The sequence below is a fragment of the Medicago sativa genome, chromosome 1 (assembly GCF_051527215.1).
Source record: "Medicago sativa cultivar Bolivia chromosome 1, Bolivia_mono, whole genome shotgun sequence".
Classification (NCBI taxonomy): Eukaryota; Viridiplantae; Streptophyta; class Magnoliopsida; order Fabales; family Fabaceae; genus Medicago; species Medicago sativa.
In genome coordinates, this window is record NC_140749.1 from 26,853,740 (window position 1) to 26,872,176 (window position 18,437).

The following is an 18,437-nucleotide window of genomic DNA, read 5'->3' on the forward strand; positions in this document are numbered from 1 at the left end:
AATTTAGTCAAAATATGAGGGTTAAAACTGCATTTAAGTATATTATGTATAACTAGTGTGCAATTTGTCCTGTTCTTGTTGTTTCACATTTTTCTTTCCTTTTTTCAATCTTTGATTGAGTAAAACATAGTAAAGTTGTAAAAAAAAAAAAAAATCAAAAACTAGTAAAATTGGAAAGAAAAAAAATCATATTAAAATTTGGTATCCCTTATATATTTACAAAAAATATATTTTAAATCAAAGATAAAAACTGCTGAAAAAGAAACCAAAACTAACTCTCTCTCTCTCTCTCTCTCTCTCTCTATATATATATATATATATATATATATATATATATATATATATAGACACACACTATAAATTAAGATTTTTAATATTCAACGATTTGATTAGGTAAAGGATGATAAAAACCAAACAATTGCACTCAAGTGGTTAAAAGACGAATTGTTCAGGATAACCCGAGTTCGATTTTTAGATGAAACAATTCTTGGTCACACTATATTTACCTCACGACTGAACTCCGGATTACCAAGGTCCCTTTCCCTCGGAAACCAAAGGGTAACACTTAAAAAAGGTAAAGGAGGATAAAATTATAAATATAATTGTTCAAATGAAGGATAAATTTGAAGAAAATAAAATAAATTAAATGAATGGTAAAGATATTTTTTTTTAGGGAAATAAATAAATAAATAAAAAATGCATCAAACTTTATCCCCATCATATATATAGGTATACAAAACACAACCAATATACCAATTCATTCATGTTCTGTAACCAAAATTCATTCATGCATGCTCTCTTTTGTCTTTGATTATGCAGACTAGAACATCATCATCATCATCATCAGTAGGGTAAGAAAAAAACACATTTTCTCTTCCTGTTATCAATCTTTGCCTTGAAACAAAAACTAGATTCTGATGGAATCCTTTGGAGTCAAAGTTGAAGCAGAAACAATGCTAAAAGCTGTTTTTCTTCCTTTTATATCAAAAAGTCACCTCATTTTCGTAGTAGACATAGCAAGGCTTTTTGCTATGCATGGTGTGGATGTAACCATAATCACCACACCATCAAATGCAGCCATTTTCCAAACCTCCATCGACCGCGATTCTAGCCGCGGTCGTCCCATTAGAACTCATGCTGTCAAGTTTCCACAAGTACCTGGTTTGGCACAAGGAATGGAAAGCTTCAACGCCGACACTCCTAATGAAATACGTTCGAAAATCTATCAGGGACTCATCATTCTCCAAGAGCAATTCAAGCAACTATTCCGTGACATGAAACCTGATTTCATAGTCACTGACATGTTCTATCCTTGGAGTGTTGATGTTGCTGATGAATTGGGAATTCCAAGGTTAATTAGTATTAGTGGAAGTTACTTTGCTCATTCTGCAATGAACTCTATTGAACTCTTCTCGCCTCACGCGAAAGTTAAATCGAATAGCGAGAGTTTTCTTCTTCCTGGATTGCCTCACAAGGTGGAAATGAAACGTTTACAACTTCCGGATTGGCTTAGAGCACCAAATGATTACACTTATTTGATGAAAATGATTAAAGATTCAGAGAGAAAAAGCTATGGATCACTGTTTGATAGTCATGAAATTGAGGGTACATATGAGGAGCATTACAAGACAGCAATGGGAACCAAGAGTTGGAGCCTGGGACCAGTTTCTCTGTGGGTGAACCAAGACAATTCGGATAAAGCCGGTAGAGGGCATGGTAAAGAAGAAGATGAAGAAGGGGTGCTTAAGTGGCTTGATTCAAAGAAAGATGATTCTGTTCTTTATGTTAGTTTTGGGAGCATGAACAAGTTCCCTACTCCTCAGCTTGTTGAAATAGCTCATGCACTTGAACAATCTGGCCATGATTTCATTTGGGTTGTCAGGAAAATTGAAGATGTTGAAGATGGTGATTTTTTGATTGAGTTTGAGAAGAGAATGAAGGAAAGCAACAAAGGGTATTTGATATGGGGTTGGGCACCACAATTGCTGATACTAGAGCATGCTGCAGTTGGAGCAGTGGTGACTCACTGTGGGTGGAACACTATTATGGAAAGTGTAAATGCAGGTTTGCCATTGGCTACTTGGCCATTGTTTGCCGAACAGTTTTTCAATGAGAGATTGTTGGTTGATGTGTTGAAGATTGGTGTGGCAGTTGGAGCAAAAGAATGGAGAAACTGGAATGAGTTTGGGGATGATGTGGTGAAGAGGGATGAGATAGGAAAGGCAATTGCTTTATTGATGGGAGGTGGAGAAGAGTGTTTAGAAATGAGGAAGAAAGCTAAAGCACTTAGTGTTGCTGCAAAGAAAGCTATAGAGGATGGTGGTTCTTCATACACTAAGTTGAAAGAACTTATTGAGGAGCTTAAGTCATTCAAACTTGAAAAGGTTAATAACAAATTGGAGGTTGATTTGGTATCAACTTAGTAAGCATCATTCTACATTGGAACTAAGTGTTAGACCTTATGATTTTAATTTATGTTTTGGGAAGTTAATTAATAAGTGGTCATCATTTTCAAGTGTGTCTCTCTTATGTTTTTCCTTTGTAACAATGTCTATGTAAACATTGTATTTGTATGAAATTCTGATTGAGAATCCCTTTGTCTAGAGGTTATGCAGAAATATGACCAATAATAATAAACTCTTGATTTCACTACTTGCTTTGTTAGCCAACACCATCTAATTCATTGTTGGAGTGTTGGTTTGCGTGCATCATCACCGTTTGATTCCATTATGTGGAGTTATTTATAATTCAATTATACTAGCCTGGTTCCATTATCCGATTTTGATTGCTCTCCTGGTTCGCTGTTCCGTATGATCCGTCGGGATGGAGGTGCATCAACATTCACTTTGAATAATGTTGATGCTACTGCCCCACCGACTACTATTTCTACAGCAACCGTAGTGCAAGAACAATCAGAAGTTGCGGTTTTACACCATCATGGTCGGCCTCTAATTCCCTCTAGATCGAAGGATGCCTCTGCCAACTTTTTCAGCTTGGCTTTACTGAATGTGACAGATGAGATTCCTCAGGGAAGGTTACCTGGTCCTGATACATAAGTGTTGGAATTGATTCCCACCGAAGCGCACGATGACGTGCATTTACAGGTTGTAGAGCAAATGTCACATAATTCTCAGAACGTTCGCGCTCTTGCGACTTCTGTTGCTGCTGCTCCACTACCTTTTTTTTAGCGCACGATGACGTGCAGGAGACTTCTGAATTAATGGATTCTGCTAGGGAGATGAGTCCCTTGCTGATCCAACTCAATAAGGCACAAACAGATGTTTCCACTAATTCTTTTGGTTTCGAATTGCAGTATGTTGCTACCGAACTTCCTGAGCGTAGGACTGCTAGTCCCGTGTTGGACTTGGTTTCTGTCGAAGAGCATGTTGACGTGCATCCACATGTTGCAGAACAAACGCTTCAGGACTCCGAACGTGCACGTTTTGGAGAATTCTGTAGCCATTGTTCCTGTTTCCTCTAATAGGGAGTTGGATCCCTTACTTTTACAGCATATTGAATCACAAGACAATTCCGTTCAGCATTCTCAATTGGCCGCAGGCAATGTCAGCTCTTCTGTTGCTGTGGTTTCAGCCACTATTGATCCTGTGCATACTTCTGTCCGTCATGATTTGTTGGCAGATGGTGATGTAGACAGTACAGCAGGTCCTGCAAGCAATATATTGTCCACACAGAACGCAGTTCAACATCATAGTAACCCGAATATTCAGCATGACTTGGAATCGTGGAATCGTATCAAGGAATATGATAAAAGGGCAGCGAAGGTTCCTTTCACTCCGGTTTTGTCCAAGAAGCAAAAACAGAAATTGAGACAAGAGGTCCTTGGAAAGCCACCGTATAGAACCCGCTCGACGGGTGCAGCATCTCTAACCCATCAATGGTTGTGCTCTATTGGAATGCACGTGTTATTTACCTTGATCGTTCTGTACAAAAAAATTGATCATTATTCCATTAAAGATCATCGTTGATAAACACCTACTTGAAGTGTTTCCTTTAGTCATCAAGATGCTTACCAAGTCACAAGATGCTTACCAAGTCACCGATCCTTTGGAAGTCCATCCTCATATAACTATTGTACTTAAATTTCTGATGAAACTTTCCCTCCAAACGATCTGAATTCAAATGAAGAAGACAATTGGCAAAAGGATACGAGGTACCAGATATCAGGCTAAACAAGATATTATTGAGAACGTCCGAATCCATACATGCATGAAGACAAAAGTTCTGATTCACGCTAAGGACGAGGATATATCTTATCAAGGCTTAAATGTCAGTGGAAGAGACAACTTTACAACAGATTCAAGACCAAAGAAATACTTGTCTCAACGATCTAATCTGATTTTACTTGTATTAAAAATGTTTGATCTCTTGAAGAAGTAGAACATTAAAGCACTTTTGAAAATATAATTAGTTAGGATTACTTGTTATTTAACATATAAGCCTAGCTAGTATATAAGTCATGAGGTTGACTCATTTTGTATATTCTTTTCATTTGCATCATTTCTACTTCCATCAATATAATTGATTCTTAAGTTTTTTCCTCTTGTTTTTGTAGATATCATGTTTCTTAACAAAACATACCAGAAAACATCAAAAAGAAAGAGCAAAAAGAAATCACGATCCAAAAAGAAAAATCTCATCCAAATATGTTCTTAAGAAAGACATAAAAGAAAATCAACATAATGCAACACATTGTTATACACTTACACTTTGATAGATTTGTTCGTGGCAAAATAGAAAGTGTAAAATACTCTATGTGACTGTGAGAATAAAACTTGGCACACCATCACAAACTTTGTATTTAACCATTGTCATAACTTCTCAATTGAGTTAGATCCTTGTAGGTTGAATTGTGTTGGCCCTTAATTTTTGTGGATCTCAATGACATATCAAATAATTTTAGATTAATGTAAAACTTACAATCGAACAATAAATCTTACATCGGTGTACTTTGATTCCTCCTCATATATGCAACTTGTAAAATTCAATTGGCGGTTACCAAGACATAGCAAATTCAAACAAACATCTTTAATTAAGGTTTAGAGTGAAGTAATAATGAGACTAGATCTCGGACCATCCTTAGTAGGTTGGCTAATGTTGTTCTTAAGCACACTATCCAACTCTTTAATGAACTTAATAAAGAGACAGAATATTTAATAGAGTTCTTGAATTCTAACTCTCAAATTAACATTTTTTTATTGAAGGAACTCTCAAAATTAACATAATAACAACATTAACTAACATTTGACTATAAAATAAAATTGAACATCGTGATTATTTCTTGCAACATGCTATATATAGTCTCTCACCAATCATAGCAAAGGAAATTCAAACAAACATTAGTTCAAGGTCTACAAGGAAGAAATAATGATACTAGGTTTTGGACCACCCATAGTAGGTTGGTTAATGTTGTTCTTAAGCACACTATCTAGCTCTTTAATGAACCTTTCCATGGCTTGTGTTGGCAAACAAACCGGTATAACCAAACCTTCTACTCCTTTAGCATTTTTAAAAGGTATATACGAACTAGAAACAACTCCTCCTTTAGCTGGTCCTCCATAACAAGGTTTTCCCCAACCGAAATCAACCTCTCTAAACCCAGCATGTTTAACATCAACCACTAGATATGATCTCACCACAGTAAAATGAGGTCGGTTCTTTATAACCATCAAATCTGCAACTGAATGCATATATTCTTGAGTGACTTCAGCTTTTGTTTTTTTAACTAATTGTAATGAATATTCCAAAGAATTTTCAATTAGTTTCCCTGCAGTTGTAACCGCAGCAGGAAATGCTAAAGTGTTACCGTAGTAACCGTTTGGCAAGGGTGGGTTAATAAACTTGCCACGCGCGTTGACTACGCAGATGATGCAAACTTCTTCGTTGATGTCTGGTTGTAACGCAATTGTACGACAACGCCAAAGGAATGCAGTGAGGATTTCAAAATTAGAGTGTTGTTGTTGGTGAGGTGGAAGAAGAGCGCGAATTGCGGCTACCTCAGTGGGACCGAAGAAGAAAGAACGGAGAATTGTGGCATCTAAGGGGATAATTGTTCTTTTGATGTTAGATACTTGTCCATATTCGTTGTGAGTACATGTCACTCTTGGTGGATCCCGTGCATTTAGAAGCTCTCTATGCCATACCGGTGAGATTGAAGGTTTGTTCATCCCATGAGATATTTCGCCTAAGGCACTCATGAATTGGACCAAACCAGCTGCGTCACTCATTGTATGGTTTAGACGAAGAGCAAATATGAAACCACCACACTTAAGACGTGTTACCTGTACACAATTTCACTTCAAGTATATGAATGTAGGAATACATATAATTTTATTTTCAAAAAATAATTAAAATTTGACCAAAATCAAACACATGTGATTATTTTCAAAATTAAATTTCAGTTCAATACATTAGCTAGGTTATATATTTATGTTTGCATCTAGCATATTTTTCAAATATATGTATGAGGTTGGTTCTTGATTTCTCTAATTCATACCAAATAGGTGGCCTTAGTGTACATTATTTAGCTTCTTTTTTTTTTTTTGTTGAACCGCAATTATTAGTAACTTGTATGTAGATAGTGGTGTTTATAAGTTGGGTTGGGTTGAATTTCACAAAAAAGTTAAACCAACTAATTGTCTCTTATTTGGGTTGGATTACCAACCCTACTTTTAACACTAAAATCAAACCAAACTTATCAGGACATGAAATAATTGAATTGGACTAGGGTTTTAAAAATATACAATTCAAAGAGCAAACTTTAAAAAACATTTAAATTACACATGCTTCAATTTTAGGCAATTACTTTTTTCATCCTATGAGTTTCTCATACATCTATTCAGATTCGAAAATCTAAAATGTTTTAACATGTTTTGAATGTTTTTATGGGAAGATTGTGTCATTCGAACTATATAATCCGAACTGCATATGACGTGCGAAAAAATCAATAGGATAGGCCGGGTCGGCCTTAGGTTAAGGCCATCGAACCCCTTGCTTTAGACCAACCAACAAAATAATATTTTTCATTAGATTGGTTTCAGAGATACCTTGGTTTAAAATTTTAAACCCAATACCCGAACCAAACGAAGCATATTATGAAGATTAAAAAACTATACCTGAATAAGCAACAATGGAGTGTTAAGCACATATGAAGAACCAGGAACATCATAAAGTTCATCCAAACAACGAAATGGAGGATGAAGAGTATCACCCAAATCTTTAATGGTAACATCTGCATCAGCTTCAATAAACAAAACACCTTCTCCAGTGCAATCCACCATAAGTTTCCTACCAGGACCTTCCCTCAATCTACCTGCAAATGGATAATAAAACACAAGTGTTTTTGCTAATGCTTTTCTAATAATATCAACAGGGTCTTTCCCTTCCATATTTGGATCATATTTATAAAATTGTATCACTGGAATTTGATACCGTAGTCCCTCTTGGTCATCTATGTCTGAGAGTAATTTTATTTCATGAGGTGTTGGTTTTGCTGGTCTTACAAATTCAGGGTCACGCCTCTTCACTTTGAATACTAGAGATTGGGCCATAATTATGAACTAAATGAGGGAGGTTATAATTTAACAATGCTAATGGTTTTGGATGCTATGGTATATGCAAGGCAAGTGCTGAATGTGGAGATGTTGTATATATAATATAATGCATCGTTTTTATTTATTTTTTTAGTCAAAATATACAATAAGGAAGTCTTAGTCTCAATTGTTGGACATACAATAAGGAAGTCTTAGTCTCAATTGTTGGACAATAAGGAAGTCTTAGTCTCAATTGTTGGATTTGTTTTTTTTTTTTTTTTGTGGTGTCCGGGGTTCGAACCCTTTTGTGGTGTCCGGGGTTCGAACCCTAGACCTTGTATATATTATGCAATGTCCTTACCAATTGAACTAACATCACGAGGACACAAGATAAGGGTTGATAAAGTTTTGTACCCAAAAAATAAAAAGGGTTGATAAAGTTGTAATCTAGACCATCTGATAAAGATCCAATGGCTGAAATAGTTTTTTTTTAATTGTATTTATTTCTACAACAGATCTTGATCCGTAATGGATGAGCATTACTACAAAATACAATTTTTAAATCGGTTACTAGAAAACATGTTTTTAAATAAATTCCATGTTCAATTTTTAATGCTGTTAGCGTTTTTAAATGGCTATTGACTTTGATTCCTGTTTTAAAAAGTGTTTTTTTCACTACATTATACTGGTGACATTGTTATGAATGAAATGACAAACTTTGGTCAAACCAAAAATCAAGAGTAAAATCAAATTCATCCAAAATTTATTCAAAAAAATCCAAGGTAATCTTGTACCAATAACAATGATAATAATAAAAACCAACGCAATCCATTGATTAAGTTTTTTTAATAGATATGTATCACATAAATCATTTGATTTTGAGAAAGACTCGGTTAAGAGGAGAAATTGGTTAGTTTTTTTATTTTGAAGAAAGGAGAAACTGTATAGTTGAGTGCCATAGAAAATGTCTTTCACTACACTCACTTCAAAACTTATCATAGATCCACTGATTTCAGCTACTTATGTTATCGCTGTTGGGTTGGTCATCGGGCTTGCTTCTATTGGATCTGGAGTTGGCCAAGGCACAATTACAGGACAAGTTGTGGAAGGGATTGCGCAACAACCGAGAGCATAGGACAAAATAAGGTGGATAAATGATATTTTGACAACCACTTTTTGACAACTTTTGGATAATTTTATCTCTCATACTCATATGATGTTGTTATACTCTCTCTTCCTTTTTCTCTCTCCATTGTTTTTGACCAATAAGAAATGAGAAAAACAAGGTTGTCAACAAAGTTGTCATCAAATGGATGTCAAAATATCATTACTCAATAAGGTGTATATGTTGAAACACATGTAAGTCTCACACTTTAGAAACGAATCCCACATAAAGTAACGAAACTCACATTAGTTTTATTCTTGAAAAGAGTGAGTGTTACAAAGAGTGTTAAAAGAAAGTGTTTCTAACATTTCTCTTTAGTTCTTTTCTTTTTCATATTTTTTACAGTGTGTCTAAATAAATTTTATTTAAATTTGTGACCAAGCAAGTATATATCGTACATGAGTCTTATTACCACTTATTTCTCGATCAACAGTGATATTTAGATATCCTTTAATTTCATATAGTCATTTTAAATGAGTATATGAGTCATTTAACGCTGCATTTTATCTCTATATATCTCTCTTCATATCACATCATTAATATATATATATATATATATATATATATATATATATATATATATATATATAATTTTTGATTTACCATGATATTGACACGAAGTTCTCACTGCCATTTAATAGTGATTGATATTCGTCGAGGAACTTGTGGGACACACAAGGTGACTTCTCGCCTCCCAACAAAAAATTTTCGTACGCATGAGTCAGGAATTGAACTCCTGACCACAAGCCTACGGGGTCCAAGTCCCTAATTGGTTTAATATATTATATTTAGGCTTAAATAGGTCTTTCGTCCCTGTAAATATAGGTCATTTGAATTTTCGTCTCTGAAGTTACTAATCCTTCCATTTTGCCATTTGATGTAGTTTATTTCTACATGTCATATAACTATGTACACGTGAGTATATATAGGATCGTTTTCCGCAGGGAGTTGCGTTAAATCATAAGCATTTTCACAATCTTTCACATTAAGATATCGTTTATAAAATGTTTGTTTGTAACACTATATCCAAAGATGACATAAAAGTAAAAACGAGAGGAGATCGAACTATTTCGCTTGCGGTATAAGATAACGAGCAAGCATAACAGCAGCAATCTCTCGATCGATTAACAGACTCTAGCTTTATAACCAATATTATTACAATCATTTCTACAACATCCTTCGTGTCCAAAGCGACATCGTTATTTCTAAGTTAGCGTTTAAACATTCGTGTCCAAATCCCTTAAACGATAACAAAGTCGATTGGATAACTTAGTCGACCGTGTCCAGCCTGATTAAGTATCCGAAAGCATTAAATTCTTGATTAAAAGTAGTTATCAAAGGTTTACAAACTTGTCAAGAATGATGTTACTTAAGATAGATTGTTATTCTAGTTCCGTGTCCAAATCATCTCGAATCTCATTGAAAGCATTAAACATAAGAATAACAACAATATTGAATCATTAAGCTAGAACCTTATACATTAAAAGATCAAAAGATTACATAATAGCTTGTTTGTTACCTCAATACTACAAAGTAGATGATAGCTACACATAGACATGTATACTATGCAAAGGATGAAGGAAAGATGAAGATTCCATGTCAAGATCCTTCGTGTCCAAAGTGATCTTGAGTTGAATCTACTCCTAAACCACTTGCTTTGTGTTTCTCTCTTGGAAATAGCTCTGACCTCTCTCTTAGAATGTATGAAAATATCAATGGAATAGTGTATGACCTAAAAGAGAGGTAAAAATGCTATTTAAAGGGCCTGTGTTTTTACACCTGCGCTAATAGCAAAATATACGCTAATAGTGCAGTGTGGCGGTTTAAGTTTGTGGCCAATGGGATTGTGCCACGTTGGTCTTGCCCTGCTTCTACGCTCCAGCTACGCTAATGGCGTGTCCCTCTGGAGCTTTTACGCTAATAGCGTATCTCACGCTAATAGCGTATTTCTTTATGACCAGCTTCGCTCCAGGTACGCTAATGGCGTATCTCTCTGGAGCTTGTACGCTAATAGCTCAGTATACGCTAATAGCGTATTCTTCAAGAGTGCTCCAGGATTTCGCTCCAGGTACGCTATTGGCGTATCTCTCAGGACTTTGGCATCTCTTGATCACGCTAATAGTGTAGATCACGCTAATAGCGTATGGCTTTGAACTTTGACGTTTCTTGCTCCTTGCTTGTATTTTCCTGCACAAAAAGGATAGAATAAGGCTCAAAAGCATAAATGTTATATTTGCATAATATTTGGAGTTTTCCATGGAGAATCTTGTAAAACAAGTCACTAAAATGCCTAAACTACCATATGACATATATCACTTTTGAACACTTATCAAACTCTCCCCAACTTGGCTTTTTGTTTGTCCTCAAACAAATCAATCGAAAAGGAAACTTACAAGGCTTTGGACAAGGTTTTCAACACGGTGTCAAACAATTCAAAACAAAAATTTTCAAATGGTGATTCAAATATGATCGCGCGGGCAAGCATGAAGTCCTCCGCTACTCTAGATGCAAACTAAGGATGTGAAACTAGTCCTAAACACAAAGTATATATCATAAAATTCAAAACATAAACATAACTATCTATGAACCACACCTAACACACTTCTTTAAAAGTAAATGAAATACTATGATAACAATAAGCGAGTGCAATGAACACACATCCAACAATCATGCTAACATCCTGATTAAGTTAGGTGTCCATCCAAATATCATCTCAAAAAGCACAAAAGCATGGATCAAAAGGTCTTTCAAGGGTTATAACTTGACCGGGCTACAAAAGAAATGTCATATGTGGGGCAATTGATCAGAAAGCCTATCAAAGAGGAACATTCTTTGTAACACAACTTGAAATCTATAATCTTCCCTACCAATAATCACAACCTTTGGTGATAAACAATCAAACCAATAACCTTGAGAACTTATTCTATTTTTGATTTTTTTTCTTTCTTTTTCTTCTTTTTCTTTTCTTTTCTTTTCTTTTTCAAATGTACAACTTTTTCTTTGGTTCAATGTTGTCAGGTTATTTTAACAATTTCACCAGAAACTTGACATATAATGCCTCCTTTTCTCCCCAACTTGAATACAACAAAACTCTAATTGAATGTTCCCCTATCCTAAGGCAAGGGACAAAGTACAATAAGGTTAAGGGTTCAACAAAGTAAAAATATCAAAGTCCTATAAGAGTCAAGCATGAACTGGATTTTTGAAAAATTTCAGGCAAATTCAATGAGCATTGTGCTTATGAATATTGACAGTTCATGTTTGAGGACTTGATTCATTTGGCTTAGATTGGGGTATCAGATACTCGCTCTTCTCACAGGTAGGCTTTATGTGGTCAATTCGGTTAATCTCAATTCAAAAAGTGCCTTGATCCTTTCCATGCTTTCAAACAATTCAAAATAATTATCAGATTTAACATAACAAAAACAAGTTAGACGGTGATTATCGGTCTTCAGCATATATTTTGAAGCTACCTCACATTTATGTTAAGTACTAAGTGGTTCAAAAATATTTATGTTTATGACAAGAATTAAATGAGATATATTTTGTGCAAAGTACAAGTTTCAAATTCTTATTAAAACCTAGAATAACAGGAAACCAATACCTTGGCTTTACGCATTCTCACAATTAATATCATTATCACTCACCTGCTTTTGCTCAAACTTGGCTCCTTGGAGCACTTTAAACCTTATTGTTCATGAGCAATTTTCTTTTGAGAGACACAAGCAAGATTTAAACCAAAAAATTATTCATCCAAAGCATAAGTTATTAAACCAAAACATAAAGTAACAAAGTATCAAGTCGAGCACTAAAAACCACAGTGCTCGAAGAGTACAAAATACAACCAAATTAAAATAAGTTTCAACATAAAATTAAAAACATAAAGTTCGAAAGCAGAAATAAAAACATCACTAAAAACCCAAAGAATGGTCACTGATCATCATCTGCGTCGTCCATGTCAAGATCCACATCCACATCTTCACCTTCAGCATCATCATCAGGTGTAGCCTCATCATCAGCAGCATCTGCCACCCCCACATAAGGACCTGGTCTGCCCTCAGGCCAGTGAACATAGCTCTGGTACTGGTCAGGTGTCATAACCGGGTAATCAGCATTTCCTGGATACATGTGAGCATTATAAAGGTTCTGATGAATGCCCATGTTGCTCCTATAAATTGCCTCATTCTGATCCATTATGAAGCTGTTCTGGTCCCGCACATACTGGTTGTGCATCTGCTGCTCCAGCATGAAAGTCTGAAAACCTGAAAAATCAAAGGAACCAGTGCCCTCAGATGGGCCACCCTCATCATCAGAAAAATGATACTGGGCTGCCCTTTGCTCTCTCTTCTCCCAGGTAGCAATGGCAGTGTCAGTGATGGTGCCCTCTATGTCTTCATCAAAGGGTCCAGAAATGGTCACTCCATGGGCCTTAAGCAAGGCCATGATAAGTCCCGGATAGAACAAAGCAACCATCTTCGCACCTGTGGCAACCTTCAACGCCACAACTTTCATCTCATTAGCTATGATCCGAGCAATGTCGACCTGCACTCCTTTCGTGATACACCAAATAAGTGGGATAACAGCCTTTGGGGCATCAGAAGTGTGGGCTCTAGGTAAAGCATTATGGACTAAAAACTGAAAAACTAAACATGCTTCTGCGATCATCTCTTTGGTTAGTGCATGTCTGATCTCTCCGTTGTCTTTCTTCACAAAGTACCTACCTTTCAACATAATATCCCTCTCTATCTGCTCATACTTCCAGCTTCCTTGAGCATTTCTCTTAGCATAAGTACACAAGGTAGGCATGGTTGGATCAAGTGATGGCTCAAGGTCTAAGGGATTGTCGAGGAAATCATTAATTGAATCCCTATCAAATGGAATATATTTACTTCCCTCTCACATGGGAAGTCCAGGAGAAAGCATCAGCAAGGGTGGTGGGTGAGGCATCAGGAACAGCATTGCAATAAAATTCCCTCACCAGGTCAGTGTTAATCTCGGTTGCAGGATAGAGGAGCTTATCCCATTTGCGTTTAGTAAACATGCGCAACATATGTAGGTTTGGGCCAACGGGGTTGATATCAAAGGTCTTCTCATGCCAGGTTTTATATTGTGCCATCTTTTTGAACCGGGCAGAGTGGGCTGGTGTGGGAAAACGGTTAGGGATACTGGGTGTAGCAGATGTTGAGGCACCTTTGCCTCTAGGACGTTTGGTCCCGGTGATTTTTTCTTGGTTCTTAGGTGCCATCTGCAAAATAACCAGGAAATACCAACATATTGTATAGAAAAAATTAGCACAAACTGGAATTGATCATTTAAAAACATCAAAAATTTTGAAAATCTGGGCAAGTCTGAAGAACCACGCTAATAGCGCCTGCCACGCTAATAGCGAAATTTTCTGGAAAAAATTTCGCTATTAGCGTAGATTTCGCTATTAGCGTATTTCTCGGTTCCTGCAATTTTCAAATTTTCAAAATCTTTGTTCCTGCAATTTGACAGCACAAACCAGCATATTTTAACCCTAATTTTCACCCTATGTCTCAACAACACAATAGAATCATGAAAAGGAATCAAAATCACAACATTTGCATATAAATCATTCAAAAACCCTTATTTTTCAACTTTAGGGTCAAATTCAAAAGATGAATGTTTGTTGGATGTGAGTTATGATTCTTGTTCCTTTTCAAACTAATATCAATGAAGAACAATCTCTAATCACATTGTAAAACTCTAACCCTAACCTAACCATTGCTTAATCATGTCCAAACATGGATTTTTTTCAAATTAAAAACAAGGAAAGGAAAGGAGGATCAAACATGTTAATCAATGAAGAGAAAGCAAGTGCAAGAAGAAAATTGATGCAGAGAATGAATGCTTGACTTGAATTGAAATGGGTTTGATTTTTAGGGTTAGTGTGTGAGAGAGAGAGAAGTATTTGTGTGTGTTTTTGTGAGAATGAGAAGTGTAACCGTGAAAAGGGGAAAGAATGTGGGTTTGAGAAATTAAGGGGAGTTAATCCCCTGGGCCCACCAAATTTTTTTTTTCACACACGCCACAATTACGCTATTAGCACAGCTCTCTGGAGCTTCCACGCTAATAGCGAAAATTACGCTAATGGCGTGAGGCTTCAGGATCAGTTTTTCAAAGTTGTTTCATTTTTGCTTTCAATGCTTATGTACTACTACTATATGCAATAAACATAAAAATACTTACAAAACTGGGTGTGCCTCCCAACAAGAGCTTGTTTTACGTCATGAGCTCGACGCATTTATCTTGAAGAAATCATGGTTCGATTAGTGAAATCGTCGACATACTCCGATCAATTTCACCACCGAAATAGGGCTTAAGCCTTTGCCCATTAACTGTCCAGCTGGTTTTTGTGACTGGATCCTCAAGTTCAACAGCTCCATATGGTTTAACCTCTTTAACCATGAAAGGTCCGGACCACTTAGACTTCAATTTGCCCGGAAACAGTCTTAGTCTTGAATTGAAAAGTAACACCATTTGCCCCGGCATGAATTATCTTTGGATGATCTTCTTATCATGATATTTCTTGGTCCGTTCTTTGTAAAGCTTTGAAGACTCATAAACTTGATTTCTCATTTCTTCAAGCTCATGCATTTGAACTTTTCGTCTTTCACCAGCTTTCTCTTGATCAAAATTTAGGAATTTTAGTGCCCAAAATGCTTTGTGTTCAAGCTCAACCGGTAAGTGACAAGATTTGCCATAGACCATTTGAAAGGGAGTGAGACCTATAGGAGACTTGTAAGCAGTCCTATATGCCCACAAAGCTTCATCAAGTTTAGCCGACCAATCCTTCCGAGATGTAGAGACCGTCTTCTCAAGTATTCGTTTGACCTCCCGGTTGAAAAATTCGACTTGTCCATTTGTTTGCGGATGATACGGTGATGCTACCTTGTGCTTGACTCCATAGTGATCTAAGGCTTTGGCAAGTTGTGCGTTGCAAAAGTGTGACCCTCCATCACTAATAAGAACTCTTGGTGTACCAAACCGGGTGAAAATATTCTTCTTTAGGAACTTCACCACCGTCTTGCTATCGGCTTTAGGCGATGCTACGGCTTCCACCCACTTTGAAACATAATCAACTGCTACCAAGATGTACTCATTGGAAAATGATGAAGGAAAAGGGCCAACAAAATCTATACCCCAACAATCGAACACTTCCACTTCAAGGATGATTTGTAGAGGCATCTCATTTCTCTTTGACATTGATCCGGTTCTTTGACACTCATCACAATATTTGCAATGCATATTGGCATCTTTGAGAAGAGTTGACCAATAGAACCTGGATTGAAGTACCTTTGTGGCGGTTCTTTCCCCGTTGAAGTGACCTCCATAGGGTGAATTGTGACATTGCCATAAGATCTTCTTTGCCTCTTCATCATCCACACACCTACGCAAGAGATTGTCCGCTCCAATTTTGAACAAGTATGGCTCATCCCACACATAGTGATTAGCATCATGGAGGAACTTCTTGCGTTGTTGCCATTCATAATCTTCCAGAATGAACCCGGTTGCTTTGTAGTTCACCATGTCGGCAAACCAAGGTCTCACATTGATTGCAAGCAACCTTTCATCGGGAAATTCTTCACGAACTTCCGGTTCATTCTTTGTCACCTCATTATTTTTCAACCTTGAAAGGTGATCAGCTACAAGATTCTCCGCGCCTTTCTTATCTTTGATCTCTAAGTCAAACTCTTGAAGCAACAACATCCATCGGATGAGCCTTGGCTTTGAGTCGGACTTAGTGAGGACATACTTGATAGCTGCATGGTCAGTATAGACAACAATTTTGGAACCTACAAGGTAAGAACGAAATTTCTCCATTGCATAAACTATTGCAAGTAACTCTTTCTCAGTGGTGGCATAATTAATTTGTGCCTCATTTAAAACCTTACTTGCATAGTGAATAGCATGAAAAATTTTGTCCTTACGTTGACCCAAGACCGCACCAAGAGCATAATCACTTGCATCGCACATTAATTCAAAATTTAAGTCCCAATTAGGAGCAATGATTATTGGTGCAGTGGTCAATCTTTCTTTCAAAGTTTCAAATGCAAAAAGACATTCATTATCAAAAATAAAAGACTTATCTTTGTTGAGCAAGTTGCTCATAGGCTTTGCTATCTTTGAGAAGTCTTTGATGAATCTCCGATAAAATCCGGCATGACCAAGAAAACTCCGAACACCTTTGACATTCACCGGTGGTGGAAGCTTTCCAATAACATCGACCTTTGCTTGGTCTACCTCGATACCCTTTGAAGAAATCTTATGACCAAGGACAATACCCTCGGTAACCATGAAATGACATTTCTCCCAATTGAGCACCAAGCTAGTTTCAATACACCGCTTCAGCACGGTATCCAAGCTATTCAAACACATATCAAATAATGATCCAAAAACCGAGAAATCATCCATGAACACCTCCATGCATTTACCAATTAACTTGGAGAAGATTGCTTGAACACACCGTTGAAAAGTTGCGGGTGCATTACACAAGCCAAATGGCATTCTTCGATAAGCAAAAATACCAAAGGGGCAAGTGAAAGCCGTCTTCTCGTGATCATCTGGGTTCACGGCGATTTGATTGTAATCGGAGTAACCATCTAGGATGCAATAAAAGGATTGACCGGAGAGTCTTTCAAGCATTTGATCCATGAAGGGCAATGGGAAGTGATCCTTCCTTGTTGCTTGATTAAGTCTTCTATAATCGATACACATCCTCCATCCGGTGACGGTTCTAGTTGGGATCTACTCATCTTTATCATTAGTGATCACCGTCATTCCTCCTTTCTTGGGAACTACTTGAACCGGGCTTACCCAAGCACTATCCGAGATAGGATAGATCATGCCGGCTTCAAGCAACTTCACTCCTTCCTTTCGCACCACCTCTTTCATGTTTGGATTTAAGCGGCGTTGCGGTTGTGCTACCGGTTTGTAGTTTTCTTCCATCATAATCTTGTGCATACAATAAGATGGACTTATCCCTTTCAAGTCGGATAACTTCCACCCTATCACTTCCTTGTTGGCTTTGAGGACCTCTACCAACTTTGTTTCATCATTGATGGACAAGGAGCTACTAATGATCACCGGTTTTGTACCATCTTTCTCAAGAAAAACATATTTCAAATTAGGTGGTAAAACATTTAATTCTACCTTGGTGTCATCAACTTTTGCTTCTTCCTTGGATTCTTCTTTCAGATTTTCAAGTATGGCTTGATTAGGAAGAATCTCCTTCAAGGAATCTAGCTCCTTCAAACACTCTTCAATGTCTCTTGCTTCATCTTCATCAATAGCATTGAGTGCATCCACCAAAGCACTCTCAAGAGGTGTTCTCTTGTGCAATTGCTTCCGAGTAGTCAAGATGACTTCTTCGGTTGCATCCATTTTGAAGCATGCACCCTTGTCTTTTGATTACTTTAAGGCTTCCCGGATGTTGAAAGTAACCTCTTCATCATTTACCTTAACCTTCATGATATTATCATCAAGATCAATCATCATCCGAGCCGTCTGCATGAAATTCCTTCCCATTAAGATAGGCACATCCTCATCTTCTTCGGCATCCATAACCACAAAGTCAGCCGAAAAAATAAATTTGTCCACTTTTACAAGAACATCTTCGGCCATACCTAGTGGTTTTGCAAAGGATTTGTCGGCCAATTGCAACATCATCCTAGTCCGCTTTATACAAAGGTCACCAACTC

The 18,437-nt window shown here is 36.9% G+C and overlaps 1 protein-coding gene and 1 pseudogene across 2 annotated transcripts; one reads left to right on the forward strand and one right to left on the reverse strand.

Moving 5' to 3' along the window:
- The first annotated feature begins 749 nt into the window (after positions 1-749).
- On the forward strand, positions 750-2,652 carry LOC146953871 (soyasapogenol B glucuronide galactosyltransferase pseudogene; annotated as a pseudogene). Its single transcript, XR_015011245.1, has one exon. The product of XR_015011245.1 is annotated as a soyasapogenol B glucuronide galactosyltransferase pseudogene (transcript).
- Positions 2,653-5,256: 2,604 nt separating this feature from the next.
- Positions 5,257-7,718, reverse strand: LOC146953872 (benzyl alcohol O-benzoyltransferase-like). Its single transcript, XM_085712107.1, has 2 exons — positions 7,134-7,718; positions 5,257-6,299 (listed from the first exon to the last, which is right to left on the reverse strand). The coding sequence occupies exons 1-2, from the start codon at positions 7,566-7,568 to the stop codon at positions 5,370-5,372; spliced, it is 1,365 nt and encodes a 454-aa protein (XP_085568233.1). The 5' UTR covers positions 7,569-7,718; the 3' UTR covers positions 5,257-5,369.
- Between the last annotated feature and the right edge of the window lie 10,719 nt (positions 7,719-18,437).

Coding starts and splice junctions, on each gene's coding strand:
- LOC146953872 (XM_085712107.1), bottom strand. CDS start 7,568: ATGGCCCAATCTCTAGTATTCAAAGTGAAGAGGCGTGACCCTGAATTT. Junction 6,300..7,133: donor CTCCATTGTTGCTTATTCAG/GTATAGTTTTTT, acceptor AATTGTGTACAG/GTAACACGTCTTAAGTGTGG.